Raw genomic sequence first — 16051 nt, 5'->3', positions numbered from 1 at the left:
CTGACGGAACAAGCGCACGCCGCCGTCATCGACACAGTCACAATACGCCCTGAGGTGCTGACTGGACGCTGAAATTCAACATTTGTACAAATTCAACGATGTAATTTGCATGTGTACTTGAGTAACCTCAGCGTTACATGCATCTGTTGACAAAGAGTCAGTGTTTCAGATAAACAACAGCATCATCAATGATGGGGTACCAGTTACACTCACCACCAGATTTCCAATGACCATCACCATCATGAAGACGACCAAACACATGGCAGGTCCAGCCACCTCCATGCAGTCCCACATGGTCTCGATCCACTCCCCACACAGGATGCGGAACACGATGAGGAAAGAGTGGAAGAAGTCGTTCATGTGCCAGCGCGGCAGCTCACATTCAGTCGAGATCTTGCACACGCAGTCTTTATAACTTTTGCCGAAGAGCTGCATGCCAACCACGGCGAAGATGAAGACGATGATGGCCAGCACCAGCGTCAGGTTACCTAAAGCTCCAACTGAGTTGCCGATGATCTTGATCAGCATGTTGAGCGTCGGCCAGGACTTGGCAAGTTTGAAGACACGAAGCTAACAGAGGACAGAAACCAGCAGTCCAACAGGATGGCAAATAAATAAGAGGGAATGTAGAAAGTTACACACAAACTTTTTGGAAAATATGTGTATTGTCTGTGCTCCCCAGAGCCAGAAAAGATGATGGATAAACTCTGTGCTGCCTGAGGGAGCTGAGACCCACAGGGACTGGCCAGTTAGCTTTGCCTGGGATCAGTAGCACACTTCCACCTAGGGCTGGACCTGGCTCAGAGTCCACTGGGATATGACTGCTTCATATAATAGTTTGTATTGAACAAAACCAACAAAATGCAGCAGAGATGATCTCGCTCTCTCTCGCTCTAAACATGGACAATGTTACAAACAAGCCTGGGGACTATTCTCTGGTTGTAACCATCCATTTTAGAGTGGCGATGAGTAATCAAGTAATGACAAACATTCTCTTATTGATGGTCACAATCACAGCAAACTCGGAAAAACACAAGGCTGCTGCAGCTCACAAGCAGGCAAGCGAACGCCAAATGAAGGCAAACAAGCGTCTTTCTAAAAAAAAAAGTTAGCTGGTTCCTTGAGATGGAAAACGGTAAATTCATTCAATCATGTCTCACCAAACGGAAGGACCTGAGGACTGACAGGCCCTGGACATTGGCCAGCCCCAACTCCACCAGGCTGAGTGTGACAATGATGCTGTCGAAAATATTCCAGCCCACTTGAAAGTAGTAGTAGGGGTCCATGGCGATCAGCTTGAAGAACATTTCTGCTGTGAAGATCCCAGTAAAGACCTGAAAGGTTAAAGATGTCCTCTTACTAAAAAAAAAAAAAGTAGGTCTGAGATGTGCAAACCTTTTCTGTGATTTGTCTCAAACAGAACGTGAAGTATATTCACCAGATTCCCCACTGAGAGCATGTAGTCAAACTCGGGGGTCATGGGGTAGTGCTCCATGGCCATGAAGAGGGTGTTGAGCACAATGCAGATGGTGATGGCGAGGTCGACAAAAGGGTCCATCACCACAAAGTGCACCCACTTTTTAAAGACCACCCACTGTGTGCAGCAGTCCCACTTCAGAAACATGTCGGCAAACTTGTACCAGGCCGGCGGACACGGCCTCTGAGCCTCCTCCAACTCTAGACACACACGGGACATTTGTCCATTTAGCCTTTCATCGGTTCTGTGCAAACACTTGTTTATTCTTTTGCTGACAGAAAAATTAATGACGTACTGATGAGTCATGAGTCTCACGTGTGCCTCACTGCCTGTCCATTAGTGGTCTAGTTAACCCGTCAGTATGATTGATGTGTGCGTTTCCAGCTTTGACAGCGAATAGGAGTCAATCGCATCACAATTCAACACTGAATGCCAAAAAGGTTTTTGTTTTTTTCCCCCGACAGGTCAGGTGGTACGGTGTTTTGTTATCCTCCATCCTCCCAACCCTCCTGTCGGCGAGCGACCTCGACACCTGCCTATATCATCCTTGCCTCCAGCCGCCTCTGAGTGGAAGATTAACACCGCAAGGACACGACGCTGACAGGGACTGTTGTGATTAGCTTGACTCGTGGCTACTGTGTTGGCTCTGGATACAAGAGTGTGTAATGTTTACAACGACTCGATAATCTCAGCAATTACAGCTCGTCTTAGAGCGGCGCATCGATGAGCCTGCAGCTATTTCCTCAATCGTCGGAGAGACTTAACACGCAGCCACAACATAGGACCTTGAAATTAAGTAGATATTTCAGAGTCATCAAATTTAGAACATCATCAACAATTTAATCCTAAAATGTTTGCACCCTCTGCATCGTTGTACTATTGTATTCTCAGGCTCCTCTTAACTGAATTTTCTGTTTGGATCTTTGGAATTTGACCTTTTTACAGATACAGTGCGTTGATATTAATCTGGATTTGGGAGCGTCCCTCGTTCCTTCCTTTGCCTCACTTCAGGGGCCGTACAGAATTTTATACATGAAACGTGGAGTTTGAAGGTCAGGTGGGGGCTGTGCAGAATTTGCATGGCTGCATATTAACAGGACTATTAGTGGAATATTCATTTTCTGAATGACAGTGGAAGACTGAGTACAAATATCCTCGCTGACTGTTTTATTCATGGCTGCATTTTGTTGCGTGTGATTGATTTCTTGTGCCAATCCTGTAAGATATCCTCAGCATTTGTGAAATAGTCCACATATACATATATGTACATACATATAGACAAATATATTGTTACATTTCTGCATTCTGCATGTATTTTTCATGCATAGTAGATTTCCACTGTACCTTCCATGGCAGCTGCAGTGAGCACAGTCACAGCACTGGAAGATCTCCGTTCCAGGCCTGGTTCTTCCAGGTGAAGCATGCTAGGAACAGAGCCTATAGACTTCTCTTGGAGTTCATAATCTGAAGGCGACTGCAAAATTTGTCAGTAAATTTGTTAATTGCAGGGTTTAAGTGGAAACTAAAACACACACTAACTGATTTTATAGTTAAAATGATAAAGAATTTAATATAACATCCACAGGATTAAAAAAAACAAACAAAATGTTGCTGCCATCATTTCCACTGGCATAATCTCATCACCAACCTTGACCATGGTCGGCGCTCTGACGATGAGACGGGGAATGAGCCGGCCGTTACAGTCCTTGACAGTTTCATCATGATCAGGGTTCCGTTCATCATCCGTCGACTCGGACACTGTGTGACAACTGCGTGACTTCTTACTGGTTAGCGTTGCTTGGCTCCCAAGAAGTTGGGCCTGTTGAGAAGAAGTCAGTACACCGCTGCTGCGATTAAAAACTAAAAAGTATCATGGCTGTGTGTTTTAGTACAGTTTCTTTAAACTGTGCCCTACTGTTTCTAAACGTGACATCTGATGTTCAGGTTCATACCTCTTCCTGATTCTTGAGTTGCTCTAGTAGCCTCTGGAACTCCTTTTCCTTCTCGATGGCCTCTTGCATCGTTGCTTGATTCTGCTCATCATAAGCCATGGCCACCACAGCCAGGATGAGGTTGATGAGGTAGAAGGAGCCCAGAAAGATCACCACCACGAAGAACAGCATGTATGTTTTTCCAGCCGCCCGCAGGATCTGTGTTCGGAACAAAAAAGAAGCTACGAGAAATAAGGACAGATTTCTCTATATGAATTTATTTTTGAAAATAAAAAGAATGTGAGGATCTATTTCTAATAATTGAAAGCAGTGCCAACCAGCTGGAAAAGGTTTTCCCAGTAGTCCTGGGTCATGAGTCTAAAGAGGGCCAGGAAGGCCCAGCCGAAAGAGTCAAAGCTGGTGTAACCGAAATTTGGGTTCCTCCCTGCCTTCATGCAAGTGAATCCTTCTGGGCAATTTCTGTCAGAAGGGAAGAAGAGTCACCATTTGGTCTCAATCAGCAATGTTTTTACACTCAAGTGAATGAAAAAGATTTCAAATGGTTAAACAAGACCACGAACAAAAACTTCAAAGTAACTGATGATAAAGTTCTGAAGAGGTTTCCGGCCAAAGTTGAAAAGGACCCACTAAGAGGAGGACACTGACATACATGTCGCAACCAGGTGGCGCCATGTCTGATTTCTGACAAAACTGCCCCAAAATGTAATGTTTTTTTTCCCCTCAGCCCTTCACCAAGTTTGAAAATCAACCTCATTATATTTGCGTAATTGCGCTGATACACAAACACCAAAAACAAGGTCAGGATACGTACCCGGCATCCGAGCTGTTTCCACACAGAAGAGCATCTTTACTTCCTTCCAAAAAATAGTGATTCGCTGGAACCAAATAGCAATAAGTATAAGTCACACGAGCACCACTGAGGACAACCAGACACAATCTGAGTTAAACATACCTGAATCTTCAATGTATTCCGCAAAATCAAAAGTACTGTTGGAATAATCTGTATCGTTGAAAGTTGTGGCGTTGCTGAACAACACAGAGTCATACAATGTGGTGGTGGTGGTGGTGGTGGTGGTGGCGGTGGTGTTAAAGAAGTCATCCGTCGTTTCGTTCGTGTGGATGGGCCACCGCACGCATTTGTGCCGCAGATTTCCCATAAAAAGCTGAAGGCCAACCAGAGCGAAAACGGCGAGCGCAAAGACGGTCAGAATCATGACGTCCACCATTTTCTTCACCGACTGGATCAGAGCTCCCACGATGGTTTTCAGACCTGACAAAATACAAATAATCGCACAGCTGTCGGTCAAACAGGGCCGCAAAATCATCACCAGTAGAAGAATTTGAAAATAATTTATTCAAGTAAAACAAAGAACTCACAAGGTGATTACCAGGACATTAAATGAAGATATAAAATAAAACAATAATTTTTGAATATTTTGGGTTTTTTTTAATAAATCATCGAACAATTTTTACATCTATAAACTCTACTTACTTGCTTACTGATATACAAACTTAGTGATCACATGCCAGTTGAAATGCCAACACAAATCAATACGTTTCAGTAAAACGTCTAAAAAAATAAATAGAAATCAAACAGATGAAGCGACGTGCAGTACCAGGAATCACAGTAATCGTTTTAAGGGCTCGAAGTACACGAAATGTCCTGAGGGCTGACACGTTGCCCAGGTCAACAAACTCGGTGATGTATCTGGGGAAGGACATACATTTGAACCGTTATTCCAAAAGGCAGCACATTGCACCTTGATGGGTTTATGATGTCAAATGCACAGAAGGTGGAACAAAGCATTAAAAAAAAGGCTCGACGAGCTTTTAACTCTCAACATACAGAACACTGACTTAAACTGACCTGCTGTATGTGCACACAAAACATTAGTGATATAACAAATATCAAAGCACCTCTAATACTTAATCTCCTGCAAGAAAATCTAACTCCTATCTTATTGACATTAGTTGGATGCACTTACGCCATGCTGATCACCATGAAATCCAGCCAGTTCCATGGATCTCGAAGGAATGTAAAAGATCCCACACAGAAACCTCTGGACAACACTTTAACTGTTGCCTCAAAGGTATAAATACCAGTGAAAACATACCTGTGAGGGGATGGAGACGCACAAGTTAGCGATATCCAGCGGAACGCTGGAATGAATGTAAATGATGATGTACTCACTCAACAGTTTTACTCCACGCTGGTGGGTTGCTCATCGTCATGAATACACAATTCGACAGGATTGTAATCATGATGAACATGCTGAATAATTTAATTTAGGATTAAGGAAACAAACTGGACATCAAAAGCAGAAACGTAAGCACGCTGGGTCTCATTCAAAAAAGGTTCTCATGTACAAATTTGTTCTTCCGCACCATCGATTTTCTTGTCGCTTGCAGTTTAACAGACAGGAAGTGAAGCCCTGAGGCTATTTGCAACTGGTTTGCACAGACTTACTGTTAGAAGAGATACACAAACCTCAGTACACTTGATAAGAGTGTATGCATGACATCACTTCCTTCCCCAGCTCCATGCTGAGTGAGTGGCAAAAACATCCTGCAACATGGTGTCCATACAAAACCAGGACTAAAACAAACCATTATTCACCCTAAATTAGTGCCACTGAAGGCACTGACTGTTTTAGCCAAATGCTAACAAAGCCACTGAACAAAAAAGCAACAACACATGTAGTAACTAACTCCCCCACACACAAAAACGCTTAATAATACTGCAGTAAGCTAATACTAGAACTGTACTGCCACTTTCAAATATTAGCTGACAGTTAGCAGCTAAATTCAGAAGCTAACTGTCATGATTCTGGACAAAAACGTTCAAATACGCCTTCGTTATTACATCATAACGCCCCATAAAAAGTTGCGATGCAGATGTTGGAAGTTGACACCTTGAACAGCTACTCAGGGAACAGTACAACAAACCTAACCTTTGATTTGCAACAACCACAGCAGGCAATTAACGGTTATACATTAAGATCATGCTAACTATGCTTCTAACTGTCAGATCTGTGATTGATTAGTCTGTGGGCATTTATGGATACAACATGTTGTGGACTAGATGTTCATGCAGGGGTCATCAACGGTCTTCTTTCTTTGTCAAAGGTCCAATAAGTGTTATATCCATAGATGCCCACAGGCTAATCAATCAATCAATAGCAAATCCATTTTTAGTTATTAGGACTTTCACTTATCATCTGTTTTCATTCGTCTTTCTCCACTCAGTCACCTGTGATGGGATATCCCCTCAATGAACGGCTCTGGAGACTCGATGAAAAGGATATGAATGTATGAGAATTTTGATGGCTCCTCTCCTAACCAGACTAAAGGGGGTCAGAATGTAGCACGCCGGCTCCGCGTTGAACCTGTAGATGGTGTTTCCTTTGCTGATCACAATGAATGTCTGAAACACAGAGATGCTCTGTCAGGAGTACGCTGATAATCCAAAAACGTCTAACATTTAGCTGTAACACGCAGCACTCAAATTAAGCGCTGCCCATTTTGTCGTGTCGCCTTTCCAAATATGGTCATCTGGTTTTACCTAAGGAATGGCCCCCTGAAACTATAGAAACACCCATTGATGAACTCCGGGCTGAGAAGCTAATTTTGTCTGGTTTTCGACAGGAAAAAGAAAAAGCCAAAGCCTGCTAGCTTACTGGTAGCCTCCTAGCTTGTTTTTTTTCTCCCTCTACAGTAGCACACTATCCCCAGTCTATGCCAACTCTGCAGCAATAGTGTAATTTTTTTCATTATTCTCAGGCAAATACTGGACCAAAAGTAAACAAACAGAGGACCTTTGCAAACACGATCGAAGTCACCGAAATTTGTATGACGTATGTGCAGTTACGGACTCCAGACGCCCATTTGTGAAAATGAGGCGCTAAGAGATGCTATAAGTAGTTGTAATAATCTCTTGTAAAATATTGAACTTATTTATTGTAAGAACAGATCAAAAACAATAAGCAATAGAGGATTGTGTGTTTCAGAACAGCTTTAATACTTTGATACTGACTTTCTGTGCCTTGTAGAAGGGGTCCAGGTCCTCCAGGGGTGTGTTGATCATCTCGGGCGGAGGGTCTCCATATATCATGGGCAGACTTTTGCCTGCTTCCAGATCAGGGATTGGTGCCACTGTCTCTTCCTCCTCACGGCCCTCTACGTCTGCTGCCTTTTTTCTTTCCTCCTTGAGCCTTTCGATCTCCGCCAGCGATTCCCGGGTGAAGAGGCGGAACGTATCTGTGCCTGGGGGAGGGAGCATGGTTGCCATCTTCGCATTGCGAAGGGATACCACCACACCGGGGTTTCCCTAGAGGGAGCTGGAAGATGAGGGAATATAAAGAATGCAGGAAGTACATCACCATTCACACTTCATGTTTTGACAATGAATTTGCTGAAGCGTGTGTATTCACTGATTTCGGCCGCTTGCGGGTAGTGCACACATGCATTCAAAGCAATACACTTATGGTCTTTTTAAGTTGATAAAGCAAACTTTTTACCAAATGTAGAAAGGATTCCATTACTTGGGAACTTGCGATGATGATGGATTAACACTTACACTTCCAATCCCCTAGCAACCATTGTGCTACGCTAACAAGCAGGCTGTTTCTATGGGTCTCAGCTGCCTAATGCACACACAGGGGAGAGATCTTCTCTTCTGGCTCTGAGAAAGATAACCAATAAGCAAATTTTCCAAAAAGCAGGCACGTTCCTTTACATGGATCTACCCCAACATTTAGTGGGCTCTTCCTGGGCCTATGCTCCACCCCTCCGCCAGGTGAAGAGAAAATCAACCAAATACTTTTTAACAAAGCTTCAAATACACAAACAAACCACACAAATCAAATGCCTGTTGTGATGATAGACGGGTATTTTTCTTTTTTGGGGGGGGGGGGGGACTTTCAACAAAAGGGAGGTTGACAACACTGAAGCTGGGCTTCACTTGGTCTCATGTGAAAACTCAACCTCAAGCATAAAATGAGGTTGCGATTTATCAAGCATACATCTCTTCATAACGGCCGGTTAAAAACACGCACGATAACACAGTTCATGGCCGTGTGAACAGGACTACGGCAGTAAAAACAATGGTCAGAAGTTTTACTTTATTCACAATTTCACGTCCTGATTTGCAGATAAGATCTTTAAATTGGATTTGGTTCCTAATAGTTTGCGGTTTTGAAAAGGTGGGTCCTCAACAACAAACAACAAAAAAAGTTTGGAAACACTGCGCCCTCCTTTCACCACACCACAAGAACTCAACTCAAGATGGGACCAGAATCACATGACGCGCACCAAGAGCGAGCTCGGCTTTTCCCACCGTTCTAAAGAGACTGCTTGTGTACATCAGCTTACTTATTAGCTTAGCAGACGCTGCATGTCAGGTCCAAGTGGCGTTATATTACATCCTTTCATGCATTTAGCAAGCAGTCAGGACCGCTTGATTTATTGCCTCTGGAAGGGCTACAATTAGGCTGCTGCTGTTGTGGACGGCAGCTTTTTCCCATGAAACAACTTTTGTATATTTATTGTACGGCAAATCTATTATTACTGCGATCATAATTATGTTTCATTGCAAGTAGAAGAACGTTGTTATACATATGTGAAAGTAGTCACCTATTTGTCGTATTCGTTGTCGTGTTCGGTGTTAAACCAAATCCAGAGCTACCGGGTATAAAGATGTCTCCCAGCCCTAGAATACAATCACTAGATGGTGTTTGTCTTGTGGTGCTCAAGGGGCCAAAACCAAAAACTCCCCAGCACATCCACAGACCTTATTGTGAGTAGTTTAATGTAAATGAGAGGGTCTTATTACACACACACACGCACACACGTTTTCCAGGGATGCTCATGTCAACAGCAAGCAAAACCGTTGGGTTTGCAAAGAAAACATTTGCATTTCTACATTAACAACCAGATGTTTATTTTGCTTTATAAGTCAATGGTGTCAATGTATGCCAAGAACTGCAGAGACCCGTCACAAAAATAGAAGATAGAAACATTTTTTTGGCCATAAGATGTAGATCGTTTCCATGCTTTGATTAAAATGCAGCCGTGAGATGTAACAATATAATGTTTGACCACAAGATGTAAGGTGTTCCCTCTCTGACTGAACAAATCACGGAAACTTTCCTTTCCATCTCCCTACGGCTACAGGGCGGCTCTGTAAAGAATCCAAATTAATTTGCCGATGAGCAACAACGCTGATACACATTTTCAATTCATATGGAAATTTTAAGCAGAGCCATGAAATTTTTTGGGGAATTCACTCGTGCGATCATTACGCCACCCGATAGAAAAGTGACTGCAGGCCGATCATCGCTGACAAGAAATGTGGCTGAAGGAAAGAATAGGAAAGCAGTAGAAAAGCCTCAAAGAAAATCACACACAATGATAGAAATGTTCTTCTATCAGTGATGGGCATTGATCATCACTCCAAAGACTTTTTGATGTCTACATGATGCAAAGAATGCAGTCATGGCCTTTACACCAAAATAGGCAAACAAGGCCAGTTCCCATCAGTCTGAGCTATTAATACGACACACATTGATGCTCATTGACTGCATGCATGACTGTATGGTACCCCCCCCCCACCCCACCCCCCACCCCACCCCCCACCCAAAACCACCTCCATTGAACAGAAAATGATGCATTCACACATGTGAGGAGACGCACACGCTTGCACAGTGGCACGGTGGCTGCCCAGCTGCTACAGGCAATCAAGATGGAGCGTCGTGTTACAGAAGCCCGATGACTCTGCTCATTCCTTCCCGGCTGAGCCTTCGCTCTGCGCCTCACATCCCTCTGATAAACAGGACGGCATGCCAACTTATCTTACCAGGCTGACCGCTGTCGCTACAACCTTCTATTTTACAGGAGGCCCCGAACACACGGAGCTTCCGTCTTCGCACCCTTCCCCACACTTCCCACCATCTGGCTGCATGACACTTGAGGCTCTAAATCCCAGTCATTCCATTTTAACCCCCCTCACGCAGCTGACAATATCACTATATTCAGCTGTATATCCTTTATTCTGATGAAATAACCCCTCACGCTCCTCTCTCAGCCCTGGCTTGTCACTCATCGTCTCATTTCATATCCCCACTCTCAGCCAACCTTTAAATACACATCCTGAGTGTTTGTCTGTGACTTATGAGGAACGTTTCCTGATTGCGTTACATCACTTCATTACTGCTGAAGCCATGGAATGCTCTTTTTTTTTTTTTTTTTTTTTTCAAAATTGAAAGCAGGGCTTGCCAATCTCAAAAAAGTCTTCTCAGACAGGCAATCAACTTTTTTGGCTCCAAGGGCCAAGAGTAAAGACAAGACCGAGATATTCAGTATCAGTCAAAATAGATTCTGTATATCTCAACATTAAGAGCCTGTCCAGAAGTACGGAGCCCTGGAGTGGCCATACAGAGAAAATATACATTTTGTGGGCCTGAGCTATGACTTGGTCACAAAATTCAATACATTCGTGGCAATAGGTGTAACATTTTTGTGTTGCACTCAAGCTTGGCTGGCCCTCTGTACAGCCACGATCGGCTGCGTCTGCAGGTGGTGAACTGGGTCGAGGTAGGTGTTCTGCACCCCCCTCTGGTAGGTCAGCAACTAGGAGGAAAAGCATGATCCTCCCACGTGCTACGCTTTCCTGGTGAAGGAACTTGCTGTTAGGTGAAAAGATGCGCTCTGCAACACCCAGTGATGGAGGAAGCATGAGGTAGCCCCCAGTGTTCTCAACATGGGGACGGGGGGCACGGCCAGGGTCCGCTCACTACAGAACACATAGTCCTGTTTGAGTTTCCAAACTTCACTTATACTTCCCTTAAAAAAAGTGTCTTCAAGTCCTCAAAAACAGGTGTCTTGAATTTTTTTCACTGCTTCTTTGAGACTTTGGAATGCAAAAACTGTCAGCCAAGAATGTTTAGCTTGAAGCTAGTGGCCACCCATGGCCACCAACTGAAAGATAAAACAAAACCGTAGCAAAACTGCAAAAGATTTGACAAATCTCAAGTGCATCATCCTGAATAATCCACGTCATCTTTATCCAGCACACTCAGGAATCCACAAACATTTTGATTTGAGATTAAAAACTGTACCTGTTTGTTGCTGTTACTGTTAGCCGTCAGTTGCCCGCAGCGTCAAGCTACATACACGTGGCTGGCTCTTTCTTCATCCTGGAGTCACACAGTAGTGACGCACTTGGGAAAAAAAACATCTTTATGAGGTCATGACACTTATTTGTGGGTACTTCAGGGGAAAAAAAAAAGCAACTTTGTGGAATTATTGCTTTAAAACAAGAATTGGCTTAAATCCCATGTTAAATTTCCATTTTTTGCCCTTTCAAATCCCTTTCTACAATTTAGATCATTTTAAAAATATTTTGTCTTTATTAAAAAAAAGCAAAGAATCAAAATTCAAAAACATTCTGATTCTCTTTCACAGTATGAAAACAACTTTTTGGGCTCGGAAGGTTTAATCTGACAGAAGACTATCCATGTGTGTTCAGTCACTCCCGAGTGTAAACTGAGGAAAAGAGAAGGAATTACAGAAGCCTTCCCCGACAGTCACATATATATCACCTCGCATGTCAGGGACGACCATGTGACCCGTGATATTCCGGTTGAGGATATGGGCGGGGTAATGCCAACAGCTCTTGGTTACACAGGCCGACCCTGGAATGGGAATAGCAATATTCACCTCCGTAACCGAACGAGGCTTTTGTCGGGATCTTCCTGTGAAAATCCAAGCACGAAAGATTTTGAGGCGCAAACTTGTAAATGATGTGTTTTAATAGGGAGCGTTTCAATTGAGTACATGGAATGAGGTTTTTGTTTGTTTTTTTAAATGAAGACTTGTGCACTGGCAGGTCAAAAATGTGTCCAGCGGCCTCGCTATACAGCACTTATCACCTCTGGAATGTGGCTAAGTTGTAAACGACAGATCTACAGAGCAAACAAGGATTTTTATCCACACGTCCTTTGACATTTACCATGCTCCTGTTCCCCCCGTTTTCTCACGGGGTCAAATCGCAGCGCTGTAGTTCGATCTCACCGAGCTCGCCTCAACACCCTGTCACCCACCAGTTAACCTTTTCAAACCCTATAGGGAGCCACATTAAAAACAAACCTTTCCTCCTGTTGCTACTTCCTACCGTGTCGTCTTATCCTGCCAGCAGAACCACAACGCGGGGTCAAGCCCTTTACGTCTTTCCCTCTTAGTTTGATGTCTTTATCGGATGTGTGCACAGTAGACCCAGGAGTGATATCGCTTCATGTTGCTGCTAAGAGGACAGCTGCTGTCATTTGCGGCATGAATCTGTCGCTGCATACCGAGGAGCTTTGAAGTCTGACAGTAATCTCCTCGCTGCAGCACGGTCGGCATGGTCCAGCCCACTCTCACGGCAGTTCGTGTCAAAGCAGTGTTAATGTCATCGACAAAAAACTACAACAAAAATGTTTGCCAACTACCCTTCTTTAGATTTCGTCCACTGAGACTAAAATCGACAGTGATCAAATAACCAAACGCAGCTTCACGAAAAAGAAAAAAAAAACGCACACAAGGTTTACCCCAAAGAAAATGAGGTAAATTTAACTTTACTACTTCTTTTATTGATGGTTTTCCTTGACAAAAAGGTAAGAATAGAACACTTCGAATTTCAGTCGACTGAGTGAGGATGATGAAAGCGAACAAGGACATCCAACATAGCGCCTCCGTGAACGACCACGGCTTGATTCCATTAAACGCGCCAGCCGGTCTCACTCGACAACAAGAGCTGTCGTTAGTTTGTGTTCAGCTCAAATCAAACCGAGCACAGAGGACGATGCGCTCCAGAGTTCGTAAACAGATTGTTTTAGACATTTTTGCCGCTGCTTGTACTTGGGAGCCCCAGAGCGCCGTTAGCTTCAAGCTAAATATACGTGGCCGGCTCTTTCTGCATGCTAACTGCTCACATAACTCACTGTTAAAAAAGAAAAAGGGGGGGGGTTAAAAGAATACTTTTTTGGCGACGTATCACACAGTACAAAGACATGAAAAGTTTAAAAACGTGCCTCGCTCATCTGATGGTATCACAAACTCTAAACTCACTAATCAATACTCGATTTAGAAGAGAACACCAGACTTCAAAAATAGCAACATCTAATTTCATTTCAATTCAAAGTTAGCTCGTTGCTAGTGGTAGCTTCATATTTAACCTTTTAACACAAACAGTGGTATTTCAGCCAGCAAGTAAATAACAGCAGCTCTTAAACAACCCATTAAACACAGGATTATTTCCTTTGGTCACCTGGTATGAAGCATCATTTAATATATGCTGTTGTCTGAGACAGTTTTCCAAACAGATTTCTACTGTGTCAAACTGACCCATTTGGACTTGCTCACTGCACAGAAATCCGAGTCGATTACATGAGGACGTGATACGGAGAATATTCCATCCAGTTTGTGACCCACCCGGAGGAGCTGTATCAAATTCATAACACCAATCAATTATCTAGTAAAAACGCTGCTTCTTGAAACAAAACTCCAGTTATGTTGCTGCCGGATCGAACGTGGATGTGAATGTGGGAAATCCAATTTTGCGACCAAACATGTCTTAACCTTATTTCACCTTTTGAAGGCTGTGGAAGACACAGAAGCCCAGCCAAGCAGTCACATGGTTTCACTTGGTGAAAGAAACTCAAAACCGACACCTTCTGCATCCAAGAACATGTGATGCGAGACTCACAAACAGGCAGAGGAAGTACCGCAATGCATCTTCTCACAGGACGCATGCTGAAAACACCCTCAGTAGGAAAATAGCAGAAAGCCACAGATTTTAAAATAAACAAAAACAAACAAACAAAAAAAAAAACCAAACACCAGCGCATGACTGAAATCCAGGCCGAGATCTGCATTCCACGGCAGATGCCCATTTGGTTACATAAAATAATGCAGGTAGACTGTTGACAGGATGATCTAATAAAAACACCGGTCTCCATTTCCTCCACAAGATCTGCTTCGCCAACAGGGGGCCAGGTCGTCGTCATAGTCCCACTGATTTGGCCAACATGGATTAACAGCAGAGGTATGATGGGATATGAGCATCCACAGCATCACAGTAACTCGCCCATCGGCCATGAAGACATGAGCTAAAAATACTACTTTGTCCCCGAGGAAGGAGGCGCAGCGGGCTTCAAGAGCTGCCGCCACGGTCAGGTGCCCCCAGGGAAATATTCACCTGTTCTGATGCTCGTGAGCACTTTTCTGTCTCTGCAGACAAGTGCTGGTCACTGCATGCGCGTGCACCTTCACAACACAAACACACACCCACACGCCTGCCTCCCTCACACACACACACACACACACATTTAAAAACACTGCTGAGAAGCCATAAATCTACCCATTCCAAATTTGACCTCTAAGCTCAATTACAGGTCCGGGTTTATTATTAGAGCAAAAGTGGTCTTACTAACACTGGTCTTTACATTTAATATCATTTGCATGACTTATTTTTAGTGGCAAAAAAAAAGGTTTTATTTCCTCGGTAAAACAGATTTCTCTACGTTTATACTTCTAATGGATTTGCTGTTATCACAACCCAACGCCCTTCGATAAGAGGATCTCGACTCAGACTCCTCACGGTTCGCAATCCCCTGCACTTTTTTTCTTTTTACTAACATACAATAAAACATTTGTAATGTCTTACATTCAAAAAGGGAACAATAATAGAATTAAATATTTTCATAAAACTGATGTAACTGTGCCTTTTAACTTGCATGCTTTTTTTTTTTAAAAAATTAAAGTTTATGAACTTCGGCAGTTTTCACTTACTTTATAATTTATTTGGTTTTCACAAGTAGTTTAACACTCACATACTCATCAAAGTCTCTGCCAAGACAAATTACATCCCTGTTGCAGATGGAGAATCTGATTTTTAATGGACCTTCACTCAGTTTTTACATTTTTTTACACAACAACATTTGGCGACCCCTCGAAATGACCCCCGTGGGGATCCCGAACCCCAGCTTGAGAACCGCTCCTTTAGCCAACCTAAGAAAATCTGAACTATGACACAAAATCACCATCTCTTAACGAGAAATTCAAGTATACACGTAAGAGCACAACGACGAGTGAACGACGTCTGAAGACTCAGTCCCTCCGTAGGTGCGTAAAACTCCTCAACCTGCGGTGACATTCGGAGGTGAGCAGGTGGTCATTTTCAGGTCACTAACCCGGGCAGACGGAGGAAGGTGCTGGTGGGTTTACCTTGCACGGCTACAGTTCCACGGAATCCAAGAAAATTGAAAAAAAGGAAAAGATAATGTCCGTCCAGCCGAACACTGAAGGCGTAATCCTCCTCCGTCCTGGCAGCCAGTGCGGGGCTGCGGGGCAGCTGGTGCTGACGCAGTGGTGCGCGGCACTGAAACCGGAGGAGTCACTCCAGGTAGGATCGGATCTGTGACACTTCAGCGTCCCGTTCCCACACAGCTGGTCGCTCCTGCACCTGATTCGGTCGGTTCACTCACAGCCAGTGATCCGGGACAAAGGCGGCCAGTGTTTTATCTGATCCCGGATCACACTAACAGACCGACTGGCTCCAAATAATCTTTTTTTTTTTTTTTTTGTC

At 43.6% G+C, this 16051-nt stretch overlaps 1 protein-coding gene across 1 annotated transcript in view; it reads right to left on the bottom strand.

The window, feature by feature from the left end:
* scn4aa (sodium channel, voltage-gated, type IV, alpha, a) overlaps window positions 1–16051 on the bottom strand; it is a 36893-nt gene that overhangs the window by 11143 nt on the left and 9699 nt on the right. Inside the window, exons 3-17 of the mRNA XM_086196340.1 lie at window positions 11544–11645; window positions 7463–7766; window positions 6735–6853; window positions 5621–5710; window positions 5415–5543; window positions 5046–5137; window positions 4382–4699; window positions 4241–4304; window positions 3747–3888; window positions 3430–3627; window positions 3126–3296; window positions 2822–2951; window positions 1439–1677; window positions 1161–1334; window positions 214–570 (exon numbers count right to left, since the gene is read on the bottom strand). Of these exons, the coding sequence (XP_086052466.1) occupies window positions 214–570; window positions 1161–1334; window positions 1439–1677; window positions 2822–2951; window positions 3126–3296; window positions 3430–3627; window positions 3747–3888; window positions 4241–4304; window positions 4382–4699; window positions 5046–5137; window positions 5415–5543; window positions 5621–5710; window positions 6735–6853; window positions 7463–7717 (2478 nt within the window). The 5' untranslated portion in view covers window positions 7718–7766; window positions 11544–11645. The remainder of the gene's footprint in view (window positions 1–213; window positions 571–1160; window positions 1335–1438; window positions 1678–2821; window positions 2952–3125; window positions 3297–3429; window positions 3628–3746; window positions 3889–4240; window positions 4305–4381; window positions 4700–5045; window positions 5138–5414; window positions 5544–5620; window positions 5711–6734; window positions 6854–7462; window positions 7767–11543; window positions 11646–16051) is intronic.

Source organism: Aulostomus chinensis, chromosome 23 (genome assembly GCF_037954235.1).
Source record: "Aulostomus chinensis isolate RoL2024-O1b breed Wild chromosome 23, RoL_Achi_v1.0, whole genome shotgun sequence".
Taxonomy (NCBI): Eukaryota; Metazoa; Chordata; class Actinopteri; order Syngnathiformes; family Aulostomidae; genus Aulostomus; species Aulostomus chinensis.
The sequence above is the reverse complement of the archived record's forward strand: the minus strand, read 5'-3'. Positions and strand labels throughout refer to the sequence as shown.